General features: G+C 48.2%; 1 protein-coding gene across 2 annotated transcripts in view; it reads right to left on the bottom strand.

The window, feature by feature from the left end:
* The window catches only part of LOC138372061 (peptidyl-prolyl cis-trans isomerase-like), a 63056-nt gene extending 47057 nt beyond the window's left edge, over positions 1–15999 (bottom strand). The window contains exons 1-3 of one of the 2 annotated variants that reach the window (XR_011230671.1): positions 15304–15999; positions 14362–14506; positions 13959–14192 (exon numbers count right to left, since the gene is read on the bottom strand). Coding sequence is in view for 1 of the 2 variants with exons in the window: in XM_069337245.1 (XP_069193346.1) it covers positions 14362–14412 (51 nt within the window). In the remaining variant the exon portion in view is untranslated. Of the gene's footprint in view, positions 1–13958; positions 14193–14361; positions 14507–15303 lie in introns of those variants that run through there. The other variant, XM_069337245.1, reaches the window with a different exon arrangement.
* Positions 16000–16786: the final 787 nt, after the last annotated feature.

Here is a 16786-nt window from a genome sequence, read left to right as displayed (position 1 = left end):
CTACTTCCTTTGAAACTAGGCTAATCCTAAGTTTCTTTTCATATTCATGTTTCTTGTTGATTGAGTTGAGAATGCCACTTGTGAGCCATGGATTGTTTAATCTTTTGTCAGTTACTTGCTTGGTAAGAAGGGGACAATGAAGGTTGCCCCCTTCATGATTGGTCATGATTGATTGAAGGTTCATGATTTGTCTTCGTATGCCAGGGACATCTTGACCAAACTTTGCTAATAACTGTGTTGCAAGTGTAAAAGCAAACGAACGGAAAACAGGTTTACGTCCAGTTTTCACCAGATACAAATTATAGCAGTTCAACATGCTCATGTCAACAAGATGGAAAAACACTTTTTTCGTCCATTTCAATGTTTTCAGCACACACTCGATAGTGCCAATCATCATGTCAGCCTTATCAATCAAACGCATGTTGATATTGTAGTTAAGAACACAATCTGGATTATATACTGGTTCTCTCGTTACACGGTGCACCTTGCCACTATTCAACAGTGTACCCTCATGAACGGTTGTCAGCAGGTTCACTTCTCTCTTATCTTTCCACTGTACCGAGAGTATTTGATCACATTTCCGTACCTGGCACACACCAACTGCAAGTCCACCGCCAAACACGCATTTCCCTTCTTCGTGCCTTTACTGTGCCAACCAATCCGGTTCTATTTTCAATCAAGAACCTAGCTACCAATGGACTTGTATAGTAATTATCTGTGTATAGGATGTGCCTCTTGTTCATCCATGGTGCCATCAGCAATGTCACCACACTACCAGAGAAACCATGTTCATCGTTACCGGGAATGTCTACATCACTAGCTGAATACAGAATCATGTGTAACACGTATCCTGTTTCACAGTCACACAGTACAAAGAATTTCAATCCAAATCTGTTTCATTTGGAGGGAATATACTGCTTGAATGAAACACGTCCTTTGAAAAGTACAAGGGATTCGTCAATCACCAGCTTCTGTGCTGGTACGTAAAAATCTCTGAATTTTCCAATCACTTCATTCATATAGTGCCTCACTCGCCAAAGTCTATCATCCTCTGTCCGGTCCTCATTACTTGCAAAATGCAGACACCTGAGGAGTATCTGAAATCTGCCTCGGGACATATATTTCCCGAAGAAAGGTGTTGGAATAGTCAGATCTTTGCTCCAGTAATCTGTGATAGCGTGTTTGACACAGTGTTTCATCAACATACATATCGCTGGAAACACATACATTTCACCTACACTGGCGGTTTTCCAACGTTGCAATCGTGAAAATTCTGTTATCTCTCTTCTAATGAGATGAGCCGCATGAAGGTTCGTTTGGTGTATAATATATTCCATGAGCGGCTCATCATAGAATGTTGTAAAATAATCACACTCATATCCTCTCCATTATCAGGGAAAAGCTCTGTAATCTCTATGTCTTTATTGTCAAAGGCAGGAATTCAGGGAATAAAACCAGCACCATCACTCCACACTAGTACACCTGGTGTCCTGCGAGATGCAGGGGACTGAACAGAGGCACTATGACGAGGAAGCGATGTACCCCGTGGACCAGGAGCTGAAGCCCATCTATGCACAGTACGGCTGCTACGTGCACGAGAGGTAGAAGCACGTGAACATGAGGGTCTTGGTGCCACATGTTGTTCCATGCGCCAGCGCTTGGCTGGGCGAGACGCTGCTGATGTGACAAAATCTATCCCGGTATCACCACTGGTACTGGCAACAGGCACAGTAACACTATGATCTGATTCCACTTCACTAAAACCAGAAAAAGAGTCACCTTCCTCTGACTCATCACCGAAAATATCCTCAGACTCTAAATAAGCACAGGAACTGTGTGGTCGAGGGTGAATTGGAGTAGACACTGGGCGAGGTGGCATGGGTGAGCGTATAGGCCTCGCCATGGGAGGCGGCTGTATCCCATTTTCACTGTCCGTGCTATCATCATCAGTTAATTGTGTGTAGTCTTTATCAATATCAGAGTCATCAAAGTCACTTTCCTCACCATCGGAAAATAATTCACTGGTTATTTGCTCTTGGGTGAGTGATTGCGTGGGGCGTGCCCGGGAAGCGTTTGGCCGTGCGCTCGACATGGTGGCTGCTGGGTAACTGAGGCCTCCCACGCAATAGTAGCGTAAGCTGGAATTTTTTTCAAAATGGAGGCTGTTTACTATCGCCCCTGGGCAGCGTATGGGGATCCCCTATACCCTGCGGGCCTTTCAAATCTTGCGCAGAACTCCAAAGCATCATATGATGCGATGCGCAATTTACTGCAAGTCGGTCAAAGCATCATATGATGCGATGCTCAACTAAAGGGTTAAGGATGTACAAAACTGCGGAAGGGGGACTCTCCACGGGGGCAAAAAAAGGAACAACATGAAGAGAAATATTAGAAATACGAACTGAGAGAGAATCCTGTAAGCGAGATAACCGGACAGAAAAAGGGAGGTGGTGAAGAGAAACAGGAACCGCAGGAGGGGCAAAAGTTAAAGCACGACAGAAGCGAGAGGAAGGATGTTGCAAGGACCGAGCAAGATAGCGAAGACAGTAGCGATCATGGCGGTCCTGGAGAGATAGGAAGCCAGTGTCAACATACAAGCTGAGGATGGGAGTCAAACGAAAGGCACCAGAACTGAGGCGCAACTCAGTATGGTGCATAGCATCAAGACGGGGAAGAGTAGAAGGAGAAGCAGACGAGTAAGCAGGGCAACCAGAGCATTCAACACAGAGGTAAGAGATATAGGGCGACCAAGACAAATGAGTGTCAAAAATCAACCCCAAAAGCTTAGCGGAATCCTTGTACACAATGGGGTGACCATAAAGGGACAAAGAAAGACACGCTTCTGAGTAAAAGTCATAGCACAAGTCTTAGACATAGAGAACCTGAAGCCATGATCGGTGGCCCAAGACGACATGGCATCAATCGCATGCTGAAGCCGGCTTTGAAGGAGAGGTGAATCATCACCCTAACAGGAAAGGGTAAGATCATCGACATAGAGAGCGGAGAAGACGCCTGAAGGAAGAGAGGAAAGAAGACCATTGACGGCAACCAGAAAAAGAGTAGTGCTCAGAACACTACCCTGGGGCACACCTTCGTATTGCTGAAAGAGGCAGAGAGAGCGGTACCAAGGCGCACCCGAAAGGAACGACGAGAGAGGAAGCTGCGGAGAAAGAGAAGGAGATGACCACGAAGGCCAAAAGAATGAAGTTGGGAAAGAATATGATATCGCCAAGTGGTGTCGTAAGCCTTCTCCAGGTCAAAAAGGACGGCAACAACGGAGGTCTTCGCAGCAAATGCAGTACGAATATAGACCTCCAAGTTCACCAGGACATCTGTCGTGCTGTGGCTCTTGCTGAAACCAAATTGAGGAGGGAAGAGGTGGTGATGGGTGTTCTAAGAACCACATCAGACGAACGTTAACGATATGTTCAAAGAGTCTGCAAACACAACTTGTGAGGGCAATAGGGCAGAATTCCTTACGGGATGTTCCCAGAGACCCCTAGTTTGTGAACAGGGAGGACAACGGTATCGAGCCAGTCCTCAGGGACTAATGATGACTCCCAGATCCGATTATACAGACTCAGTAAATACTGAGACGTGTATGGAGGGAGATGGCAAAGCATCTCATAATGAATGCTATCAGAGCCCGCCGCCGTAGAACCGCAGAGGGCCAGGGCAGACGGAAGTTCAGAGAGAGAGAAGGGATCGTTAAAGGGAAGGCGAAGATGAGTACAGAAATCCAAAGGACAAGATTCAAGAACACGTTTATGAAGAAGGAAAGATTGGGGAAGATGAAAACCAGAGCTAACAGAAGAAAAGTGGGAACCTAGTTTGGTAGTGACCTGCAACGGGTTCGCCACAAGAGTACCACGGAGGTAAAGGACCGGTGAGACATTGGGAACGAACTTACTCGCTATCTTGCGGATACACTTCCAGATCTGTGGCAGAGGAGTTTTCTATGTAATGGTGGAGACATAAGACGAACAATATTCACATTTAGCCGTAGGGATGGCCCTATGGGCCACCGCACTTGCCTTCCGAAATAAAAGAAAAGAATCGGCAGTCTGCCGGCGGCGGTGTCTCTTCTAGGCTGCACGCTTACAGCGGACAGCCCGAGCACAGTCTGTATTCCACCAGGGAACGCACTTCCATGGGCCCCGAGAGGAAGATCGAGGAATAGAGCGGAGGGCAGCGTCGAAGATGGTGTCATGGAAAAGGAGGAGAGAGCGAGGGAGAGGCAGAAGGGAGAGGTCAGAGAGACCAACACTGAGGATAAATAGGTTCCAATCTGCCTTAGCAAACTGCCACTTAGGGAGTGAGTGCGGAGGGTGAATAGAGAAAAAGGTAACAAGGATGGGGAAATGGTCACTGCCATAGAGGTCATCAAGAACCTGCCATGTGAAATCTAAGTAAAGAGAAGACAAGCAAAGAGAAAGATCAAGACAGGAAAGGGTGCGAGTCCGAGAGTCCAAATGCGTGGGCTCACCAGAATTCAGGAGAGACAGGGAAGAAGAGAGGATGAACGGCTCAAGAAGGCGACCCTGGGTGTTCGTCAGAACATCACCCCAAAGGGAATGACGACAACTGAAATCACCCAGCAGGAGCACAGGCTCCGGCAAGGAGTCCAGTAGTGTTTCAGATCGAGAAGAGAAAGTGGGACACTCGGGGGGAGATAAATGGAACAAACGGTGTACCATTTTCTCACAAAGATACGAGCAGCAGAACAACGGAGAGGCGAAGGAAAAAGTAAGGGGACAAAGGGAACATCAGAGCGAATCAAGAGAACAGAAGAGTTAGGAGCCCCAGCAACAGCTGGGGGAAGGGGGGGAAGAGAAATGAATAGCCACGAAAGCGACCAGGACGAGCACCAAGCATCGGCTCCTGGAGACAGACACAAATGGGCAAAAACTGCGAAATCAGAAGCTGGAGTTCAAGGAAATTGGCGTAATAACCGCGAATGTTACATTGAAGAATTGACATCGACGAGAAAAGGAAGGACAGTAACAGAGAACAACGAAGAAACAAAGCTGAAAAGGGAACACGGCACATTAATGAAGATCAGGGTCAGGGTCAGTGAAGTCAGGGTTAGGGGGCATGGGTAAACTGAGTAAAGAAGAAGGGAAAGGAGCTAGAGGACCGACCAGGGGCAGACGAGTAGGGTCCAGAGGAGGAAGAGGGGATAATCGAGGGTCAAGGACAGCAGCAGGAGGGGCAGAAACCAGGGGATGCACCTCAGCAAGGGCACCAACCAAGAGGGAAGTGGGGGCCAAAGAGACCTCCCTAATAGGAACAGGGGGTGCAACCACCGAAACGGGAGGGGACAGAGCGAGAGAGTCAGAAGTAGGGGCGAGGAAGAAAGTGAAGCCTTTTTACCCGCCGGGGAGGAGGAAGGAGAGGAGCCAGGCTTACGCTTCTGACTCAGAGACAGGTGTCCCAGCAACTACGTACTGGGCAACGGATTCCAGCGTCTCAACAAGAGAAGCAGAACAAGAGCATACACGACGGCCGTTGGTAGAGCGATGGACATAAGCCCATACTGACAGGCGGCGTGGAGAGCCAATAGACGGAGGAGAAGGATGGGAAGGAGGATCGGAGGGAGACGAGGAAGAAGACACAGGAAACATGACAGACCGGGCAGAAGGAAGGGGAACCCCAGATAGAGGACCAGGAGGGGGACCCTTCGGGACAGAACTCAAAGAAACAGAGGAGGAGGCGGAGGGCGTATTAGGGTCCATGGCCTGGAAACGGTTTTGAGTCAGAGGAAGGTGGGAAGGACAATGAGAGGAAGAGTGCAACATGCGAGCATAAGAGACATTAGCATAAGGTGGGAGCCGGCGAACATGGAGCCGCGCCTCAGGAAAAGAAAAATGTTTCCGGTGCTTCAAGTTGAGGACGGCTGCCTCAAACTTGTAATGTAAACACGCACGGGAGAAGGTAGGGTGGGCCTCACTGCAATTGAGGCAGTGAGCCTGGGGAGAATTTAGGGTTCACTCCGATTTAGAGTGACCTTCGCCCCCCACACAAAGGACAGAGAGAGACAGTTCCAGAGCAGCAGAGGGCACCATGCCCAAACCTCCAGCACTTGTTACAGAGCCAAGGAGAGGGAATGTACTCCTGGACGGAGCACCTGGCACCAGCAAGAATGAGAGCGGGCGAAAGGGTCCTACCATCAAAGGTAATCTTCACAACCCGAAGGGGTTGACGGCGACGACCACGAGGGGGACGAGTAAACGAGTCTACCTGGAGGACAGAATGGCCCTGGGCATCAAGGATATGACGAATATCTTCGTGGCAGTCCTGGAGATTCCGAACACCGGTAGCAACATGGGATGGGAGGAGCATAGTGTCAACACTGGCATTCAACTGATCATTCTTGGAGACCCGAACAGGGGTCCCCCCAAGGCAGGACAAGGCAGCCAAGCAGGAGGCTGCATCCTGATAAGGAGCAGCAACGATTCATGTATCAAGACGGGTGGGGTGGAAAGTAACAGAGGCATCTATGGAATCAACAAGGTGCCAATGGAGGGAGAAATCGTCAGGAGGCACAGAATCAAGAGGGAGATCAAAGTATTTGGCCCACGAAGCAGGACCAAACAAGGCTTGATACGCATCAGTACGGGAAGGAATCGAGCGAGTGTGTCTGTGTCGAGGATGGTGTTGAGAACCCCCAGAGAGAAAGGGTTAAAAGGCGCAGTAGTCACAACTAGAGACTGAGCCGTGCCAGGGGACAAGGTGGTCACCATTGGGGGCTTGGGGCTCGACCCAACCACAGAGGAGGGAGGGGAGCTGAGGGGAGTAGTCAGAAAGGTCAAAGGAGGAGCAAGGTCAGGGCCCAATGCAGTGGGGGCTACAGAGCCCGGTCTTCCAATACGGACCGACTCAGGGGCTTGGTCGCCCACCCTATGGGCCTCAGAAGGTAAAAGAGGAACAGAATATGACATGGATACGAAAAGAAAAACATTCATTCACGGATGTGCCCCCACACCCACCATGGAGCCACAATTAGAGGCAGGACACCCAACAAGAAGCTATCGCCAATCATGTCGGGGCCCCCTAGGGGTGCGTCGTGAGTATACGCCCCACAAACGCCACCTTAAGAACCATCAGTCCGTCGAGATCGGGTTCAGCGACGAAAGGGGGATTGACAATAAAAGGTTCCCCTCGCTCTCGACGACGGGTACTACAGTTCTACGGGTGCAAGAGTATGCCTCCTCAAGCATCTGGACGTCAAAATAGAAGAAGTCCAAAAGAATAACCAAAACAAGCAAAAGATCGGCAGGAAACGACAAGCAGATAGGAGAAGAGGGGGGAGAAAAACGATACATAAGGAAAAGGAAAAGCGATCCAGTACAATTGGAGAAGACAGCAGCAAAAGCATAAAGCCACAAAAGGGCAGAGGACTGCCCCTTGGAGCATCACACTCCAGCAGCCGACCACTAAGCTCCCTCACGGCGCCAACGGGCCGGATGGGGAGGGGGGAAGGTGGGTGAGCAGGTGGATGCGTTGGAGGGCATGTAGGCAGGCAGGTGGGCAAGCGGGCAGGTGGGTGAGCAGGTGGGTGGGTTGGCAGGAGGGCATGCAGGCAGGTGGGTAAACAGGGGGTGGGGTAGCAGGTGGTAGGTGGGCATGCAGGCAGGTGGGTGAACAAGTAGGTGAGTGGGCGAGACTGGACAGAGACAGATCACACGTCCTGCCTGGACCCCCCCCCCCTTCCCACCTCATGCTGGCCTTCCCATCTTCCCTCCAAGTGTGTCGACACGGGTGTTCTGTACGATGACTTTTAACATCATCGTACATCACCTTAAGTTCTGTTAAATCCCATTTGATTTTCTTGTAAATATTTTAATGAATAAATAGCAAACCAAATAATGTACTGTACTATTTAACTATTATAGTGTGTTATTTTATATTCGTAACTAGCTCTCCACAGCAATAAGAAAGCAATATAATTCTTGCAACACCCCAGTGCCACCTTCCTTGGTAAGCTTAAGCGAGTCACATTTGTTACCCCACACACTCAGCACTTCTCCTTTCCTCCTTCCCTTCCCTTCCTGATTGACTCCCTCCCTCCTTCCCTTAGGGAGGGAATTATGGACAGTTGAACTGTGACCTTTAAGCAGTGTGTGTATGGGATGTGGGGCGGGTGGGGGGAGGTGTGTCGGTGTTGGGGGAGAGGGATGGGCTCACTCAGATAACCCTACACTAGTCACCGGTAGCCAGAATTGTTTCTTAAATTCTGGATGTACAGTACATGATCATATATATTTTTGGTTACAGATTTTGTTTAGCAATATTATTAGAATAATAAAAAGTGATAAAAATACTTGTTTCATGAATGCTTTATTGTATTAGATGGAAATTCTCCAGGCTGGCAATCTACGGCCACCTACAGAAGGATCTCTTGGGGAGGGAGAGAGGGAAAGTGAATGTGGGCGGGGCAGAGGAAGTGAACAGCAGTGAGGGGTGACTCCCTCCCTTCCCGGTGGTGGTGTACAACGAGTCAGGCCACTGATCTGGCCAAACACCCGCTTTTCCGGCTCCCATGGACATTTCTGCTGGATAGCGAGATAACTTTATCCTGCCACGATTTTAGCCGGATAAAGGCATTTTCCGGATGGTCCGATTCTGGATAATCGCGTGTCTACAGTATTTTGGATTTCTCTCTATTTCACTAATGACCTTTTGCTCTCTTCGTCTCTCCTGGGTTTTGTATGATTCTTGTAGCTTTAATTCAATAGTTTCTATTTCTCTACCTAACCTTTGCCGTTCTTGAGATAGGGTGCGACTCTCAAGTTGTTCCATGATTCGTTTTCTTCGCCTATAAAGAGAATGACGTTCCCGTTCCAATCTGCATCTCTTCCTCTTTTTTCTTAGGGGGTATGCGGTTTGAACATATTTCTAGTGCTAATGAGCTTATTTTTTCCAGCACACACATGATGTTTGTATACATCTGGGGTGACAGTGACGCTCCTTGCGGCTGTGGCGCGAAGCTCAGGGGAACTCCACACTACAAGTGATGTCGGGAGCACGACGATATTGTGTCGATGATGGCGAAGGAAGCACGATGTGCTAGGCAGGAGTGTAGACAGGAGTTCACAGCAGAGTGATGTAGCAGGGGTGACATGTGTGGCGGTGAGGATGGCGGTGGTGAGGCTGGTGGCATCACAACTCAAACACAGGATAACAACAGTCTATCTTCAAAAAAATAAAACTGTACAACACCTCTGATGAGCATTTGAAGCTGGAGACGATGATTGACGATGAGAGCGCTAGCTGGAAAATACACACAAGGCTTGATGCTGTCGGCTTGGGTGATGATGGTAGATGGTGCAGGTTCGCGAGAAATTCAAAAATGGCTGGCGGCGAATTCCTCTCCCCTCACTGAGGAAACTGTGTTCTCACTTGTAAATATTGTGCCTTACTTCTGAGAACGTTGACCTAGAGTAGTGGTTGATGGTAGGACCCCGGACTAGTTAGTACAATATCATTGGATATTGCTGCGTAGATGGTGGCGGTGGTGGGAGGCGGCTGGAGACACATGACAAAGTGGGTACTTGAATTATCGTCACCCAGAAAATTAATTCTGAATCCCACAGCTGCTACCAGTATTTGTTACCTTTTGTTGTACGGTGCTTGCTTGGATGTAGAGAATACACAGTAGTTCAATTCCGTAGTTTATTGGATAAAGGCAACGCGGTATAGATGCGAGCCTGCCAAGGTCCTACCTACTCTAGTCTCGTGAGATTATTGAGGCCTGCTTTGAGAGCGGCAAGTGCCGGGTCTGTATGAAATGATGTCAGAGGCCTACTCGCCTGTGATTGGGTATGTCCCAACCTTCATACAATTTGAGTACAGTACAACCTTGATTCAACGTACCCCGATTCAACGAATCTCCGGCTAGTTCGCACACTTTTCAGGCCGGATTTATTCACCCGCTTTGATGAACAATGGTTCGCCGAAGCAGGGATGTTTGGATTTGCTTACAATGTCGAGACAGAGTTCACAGACTGGTGGAAAACTTTCCCATTCTATCACAGATTACAATTAATAATTCCCTCATATGAGAAGTTCAATTACACAAGTGGACCACACAAATGGACCTCATAAGTGGTCCACAAGTGTCAGAGTGGTTGACAAATGGAATGCATTAGGAAGTGATGTGGTGGAGGCTGACTCCATACACAGTTTCAAGTGTAGATATGATAGAGCACCTGTTGATTGACGGTTGAGAGGCGGGACCAAAGAGCCAGAGCTCAACCCTCGCAAGCACAACTAGGTGAGTACAAGTAGTCCACAAGGTGTCCACAAGTGGTCCACAAGCTTACGATGTTGGGACAGAGTTCACAGACTGGTGGAAAACTTTCCCATTCCATCACAGGTTATAATTAATAATTCCTTCATATTACAAGTTGGATCACACAAGTGGACCACTCAACACGTGAACCATATGAACCAAACACCAGCCAGAATGGTCCACACAAGAAGTGACGCATATTAACCAAATACCAGTCAGAGTGGTACACACAAGTGAACAACTGATTTTCAATGATTTTCGTTCACTGATTTGTGGCACACGTATCTTTGTAAATTAATTTAAAGGCTGAAGCGTGACTAGCTAGCCAACGTGTTGAAATCTTCTTAGATACATTTTCTGTGATGAAACAAGATGAGTGAGGGTGGACAGATAAGGGACTACTGTACTGTAAACCTCATTTTACAGTGAGGTTTTACTCACTTTACAGTGAGGTTTCACTCACTTTCGTCTGTGTTGTCATAGTTCAGTGACCCATAACTTTGAACGTTTCAGATTAATAAATCATTTCTAAAACTGCTGTTTTAATAACTATTATCTTAATTAAACTAAACTAAATACAGTACAACCAAAAATATACTGTAATATGATAGATATCTGCTATTTGAGAAATTATGTTATTAGCAGCTCACAAGTCCAGCGCGAGTGGACAGGTCTATTCCGTGTGCACACCACCATGCGTGTTTCGTTCGATTTCGTCACCATAGTTCAGTGGATTATGGCTTCTAAATAAAATTAATAAATCAGTTCTAAAATAAGTACTGTATTTTTATAGCTCTTATTATCATAATAATGTTGCTAAACTAAATATATAACCCAAAAATATATAATTTGATGTAAATCCAATATATGAGAGAAATTTATGTTACTGGAAATCGAACACAACACCATGCTTCTTTTGATCGATTTCGTCACCACAGTTCTGTGACCTACGACTTCGAAATAATGAACTTAATAAATCTGTTCTAAAATAAGTATTTTTATAGCTCTTGTTATCGTAATAATGTTGCTAAACTAAATATATAACCCAAAAATTTATAATTTGATGTAAATCCAATATTTGAGAGAAATTTGTTACTGGATCTAGCTTAAACACCAGCCTACTGTAGGGTGTATGTATTGACCTATTCTGCGTTTGTACAGTATGCACCCAGGTCCTTAGCTTTGTCTGCGATTGACGTACAGTATTTAACCACCAGAGGAAGAATAATCGTGGAATGTACATTTTTTTTTACTACAGCTGTATTGATATACAACAAATGTCTCGGGGGTTTACTAATAGTGCTTTATTAATGCCAAAAATGAAGCAATATTTTGCAAGAACTAGTAGCAGAAAATCAACCAGCACGAACACAGCCGTACCCAGCACGAGCACAGCCATACCTAGTACGAGCACAGCTGTACCCAGCACGAGCACAGCCATACCTAGTACGAGCACAGCTGTACCCAGCACGAGCACAGCTGTACCTAGCACGAGCACAGCTGTACCAGCACGAGCACAGCCATACCTAGTACGAGCACAGCTGTACCTAGCACGAGCACAGCCATACCTAGTACGAACACAGCTGTACCCAGCACGAGCACAGCTGTACCTAGCACGAGCACAGCTGTACCCAGCACGAGCACAGCCATACCTTGTACGAGCACAGCTGTACCCAGCACGAGCACAGCTGTACCTAGCACGAGCACAGCTGTACCCAGCACGAGCACAGCCATACCTAGTACGAGCACAGCTGTACCCAGCACGAGCACAGCTGTACCTAGCACGAGCACAGCTGTACCAGCACGAGCACAGCCATACCTAGTACGAGCACAGCTGTACCTAGCACAAGCACAGCTGTACCCAGCACGAGCACAGCTGTACCAGCACGAGCACAGCCATACCTAGTACGAGCACAGCTGTACCTAGCACAAGCACAGCTGTACCCAGCATGAGCACAGCTGTACCCAGCACGAGCACAGCTGTACCCAGCACGAGCACAGCTGTACCCAGCACGAGCACAGCTGTACCCAGCACGAGCACAGCTGTACCCAGCACGAGCACAGCTGTACCCAGCACGAGCACAGCTGTACCTAGCACGAGCACAGCTGTACCCAGCACGAGCACAGCTGTACCCAGCACGAGCACAGCTGTACCCAGCACGAGCACAGCTGTACCCAGCACGAGCACAGCTGTACCCAGCACGAACACAGCTGTACCCAGCACGAGCACAGCTGTACCCAGCACGAGCACAGCTGTACCCAGCACGAACACAGCTGTACCCAGCACGAGCACAGCTGTACCCAGCACGAGCACAGCTGTACCCAGCACGAACACAGCTGTACCCAGCACGAGTTTTAAGTGTGTACATAGTATTAAAATTAAAGTTGCAGTAATTTTAGTGTACAATAGTTTTCGTAAACTGTATTGTAGTACTCAACATACAGCAGAACTACTTAATCAACACAGTGCTAACGGTATAATACACTACAGTGCGTATTTACTGTTCAGCATTCACAACTCCATGAGACTTCAAGATGGCCATAACTCCAACAATATGGTAAATAACAAACGTAACAGTATTTTTTAGTAGGGTAATAATATATAGGTACAGTAGTATATATATAATTATTCATTTTCATGCATTGAACCTGTAGCCCCAGCCCCCCCCCCCACTCTACTGGCAGGGAATTGGTGCTGGACCTGTAGCCCCAGCCCCCCCCCCACTCTACTGGCAGGGGGTTGGTGCTGGACCTGTAGCTCCAGGCTTCCTCTACTGGCAGGGGGTTAGTGCTGGACCTGTAGCTCCAGCCCCCCTCTACTGGCAGGGGGTTGGTGCTGGACCTGTAGCTCCAGGCTTCCTCTACTGGCAGGGGGTTAGTGCTGGACCTGTAGTTCCAGCCCCCCTCTACTGGCAGGGGGTTGGTGCTGGACCTGTAGCTCCAGCCCCCCTCTACTGGCAGGGGGTTGGTGCTGGACCTGTAGCTCCAGCCCCCCTCTACTAGCAGGGGGTTAGTGCTGGACCTGTAGCTCCAGCCCCCCTCTACTGGCAGGGGGTTAGTGCTGGACCTGTAGCTCCAGCCCACCTCTACTGGCAGGGGGTTGGTGCTGGACCTGTAGCTCCAGCCCACCTGTACTGGCAGGGGGTTGGTGCTGGACCTGTAGCTCCAGCCCCCCCCCCCTCTACTGGCAGGGGGTTGGTGCTGGACCTGTAGCTCCAGCCACCCCCCCTCTACTGGCAGGGGGTTGGTGCTGGACCTGTAGCTTCAGCCCCCCTCTACTGACAGGGGTTGATGCTGGACCTGTAGCTCCAGCTCCCCCTCTACTGGTAGGGGGTTGGTGCTGTAGCTCCAGCCCCCCCCCCTCTACTGGCAAGGGGTTGGTGCTGGACCAGCAGCTCCAGTCCCCCCCCCCCTCTACTGGCAGGGGGTTGGTGCTGGACCTGTAGCTCCAGCTCCCTCTACTGGCAGGGGGTTGGTGCTGGACAAGTAGCTCCCCCCCTCTACTGGCAGGGGGTTGATGCTGGACCTGTGGTTCCAGCTCCCCCTCTACTGGCCGGGGGTTGGTGCTGAACCTGTAGCTCCAGCCCCCCTCTACTAGCAGGGGGTTGGTGCTGGACCTGTAGCTTCAGCCCCCCTCTACTGGCAGGGGGGTTGGTGCTGGCATTGTTTGGGAGTTTGTTGGCAGTTTCAAGGCTTCAGTCTCTTCGAACCCATCAGTGGTCTGTTTTGGTTCACTGTCTTCCTGGATGCTTTCCCAGTAGGTTGGTGGAGTGTCACCTGCTCTCTGTGTCTCTGTGAGGGGGCCAGGATCCCGGGTTCAATAGAGGATCATGGGTTCAATCACCATGCAGGACAGAAATGGTTCACATGTTTCCTTTCACCAGTTGGGTCTGTTCACCTACCAGTAAATATTTATCCAGGAGTTAGGCAACTATTGTGTATTGCATATTAGGTGAAGTCAGTAGTTGACCTCGGGGGACCCAGATAAACCTAAGAACAGGCTTCCTATCCTCAAAATGCAACTCAATATCTTGTGCCATGACCTATGAGAAAATGAAAAAACTTACTGTTAATTGCTTCTGGGGGATCTCTCCAGTGATTTCCTGAACTTTATTCATGATGCTGGAGGTTGAGTCTCCCAGGTGTATGGGGTCAGCTGTGGCACCTGTCTCTGGTCATCATCTCCAGGGCCTCCCTGATGGTCTCCTGCACCTGTCATTACCAACACAAACATTAATGGTGGAGGTTGAGTCTCCCAGGTGCACGGGGTCAGCTGTGTCACCTGTCTCTGTGGCCATCATCTCCAGAACCTCCCTGATGGTCTCCTGGACCTGTCATTACCAACACAAACATTAATGGTGGAGGCCGAGTCTCCCAGGTGTACGGGGTCAGCTGTGGCCCCTGTCTCTGTGGTCGTCATCTCCAGGGCCTCCCTGATGGTCTCCTGCACCTGTCATTACCAACACAAACATTAATGGTGGAGGCTGAGTCTCCCAGGTGTACGGGGTCAGCTGTGGCACCTGTCTCTGTGGTCATCATCTCCAGGGCCTCCCTGATGGTCTCCTGCACCTGTCATTACCAACACAAACATTAATGGTGGAGGCTGAGTCTCCCAGGTGTACGGGGTCAGCTGTGGCACCTGTCTCTGTGGTCATCATCTCCAGGGCCTCCCTGATGGTCTCCTGTACCTGTCATTACCAACACAAACATTTATATGGAACCTGCACTACAATGAAGCATCAGGCTCTGAGTAAAGTAACAGGACTATAATGAAGCATCAGACTGAGTAAAGTAATTTGACAATATAAGTAATGTTTCTCTACACTGACCACAGTGTAGAGAGACACCAACATGACAGTTGATTTTATTAATAAAATGTTACAAGTGTTAGAGCAAAATGTTTCCTATATAAAGTCTACTCTCATCTTGATGTGTGTCCATGTCAAAAGTGTTTATATAGAGGCAATACTACACTCAGTTGGGTGAGAATGTGACCTTCAGCAGCGTACCTTCACTGAGGTGTGGACTGTCTTGACATCTGGGAAGAGTTCCTGGCACTTCTTGAGCCAATTTTCTACCTCCATGTTGCATTGGTCAACTTCATTGATGATCATGAATACTTCCTGCGCTAAGTTGACTGTGTCGAGGCTCCCCAACATGGCCTGCAGCTGAGTCTTCCCTTCCTCTCCTTGTGTTGTCATATCCACCACACTGGTATCCTCCAGTTCCAAGAGCTTCATTGCTGACTTGTTCTGCTCTACCAGAGCATAGAGTCTGTCCTGGAGCTGGAGGTGGTGAGTCTTCCAGTCCCCCAGCTGCCCCGGTACTCCCCCAGCTGGGACAGTACCTCTTCACAGCTAATAATGAGGCTGCTGATGCTGTTTTTCTGCTCCTCCACCATGGAATGTAACTTCTTGCTGATTCCTCTTGCAGGAGCTTTAATGGGTTTTGCTGTTAAAGTTTTCTCTGGTACAACCTCGATACCTTTTAGTTTTCTGATAAGGGCCTCCATACCATAATTAATTGGGAACTGAGTAGCAGCTGTGGCAGCGTGCTGGGCATGGCACCTGGGGCAGGTCAGCTGCCCATTCTTGTTAGCATTGTTAATACACTGGGAGCAGAATGTGTGGCCGCACGGCAGTGTGCGAGGCCGTAGCTGATTGTCATCATAATTGTTAAAACACACTGAACATTCCTCTGGCTTGTTATCCTGTGGAAAAAAATATTTGGTTAAGCTAGAAGAATTTACAACAAAAAGCAATATTACAGTACTGTACTGTATTTACCAATACAAATTATATAATATTTACATAATTTCTTTGTACAGAGGAGCCTCGGTGTTTGCACTGCTCATAATTTGCACTTTTCGGTATTCAGACGCTGTGTTCATGTTCGGTATTCGTCTGTTTTGCTCGGCATTCAGATGTAAACACGCGTCCCTGATGCATCAGTTTCACCATAGCTGTTGTTCAGTGCACAACCTACTACACTTTTCTCTTGGATATTTTTATATTCTTATTGTAAATAAGTCACCATGACACCTATGATAGTTTGTGATATGAGCCAATCAAAAAGAACAACGGTTAGAATCACGATACAGATGAAGAAAGAACTCACAGCTAAATATGAGAGTGGTACCTGAGTGTCAGCTCTTGTTACAGTGTTTGGTATGCCTAAATCTAGTTCTCTATTAAAAGAAATGTGTGCAAAATGAGGGAAAGTGTAAACCTTTTCTTGAAATTATCATCTTGACAAACTGTGTTATAAATCTGTTGAATGACAATGCTATGTCTCACTTTAAAAACATTTTAATGCACAGGCAAAAACAATCATCCTTGGACAAGTTTCTTGTAAGGAAAACATTCAGTGAGTGTAATGAGGGAAGCAGAAAAAGACAGAAAAGAGAAAGAACATCAGAAGCACAACTTCCAGAAGTTTTAATGTTAGGGAACTCCCCTGCCACAGAACATCTCTCTTCCTCTGCCTCACTAG

This window comes from Procambarus clarkii, chromosome 37 (genome assembly GCF_040958095.1).
Source record: "Procambarus clarkii isolate CNS0578487 chromosome 37, FALCON_Pclarkii_2.0, whole genome shotgun sequence".
Lineage (NCBI taxonomy): Eukaryota > Metazoa > Arthropoda > Malacostraca > Decapoda > Cambaridae > Procambarus > Procambarus clarkii.
Note: the sequence above shows the minus strand (reverse complement) of the source record. Positions and strands in the feature narration are given on the sequence as shown.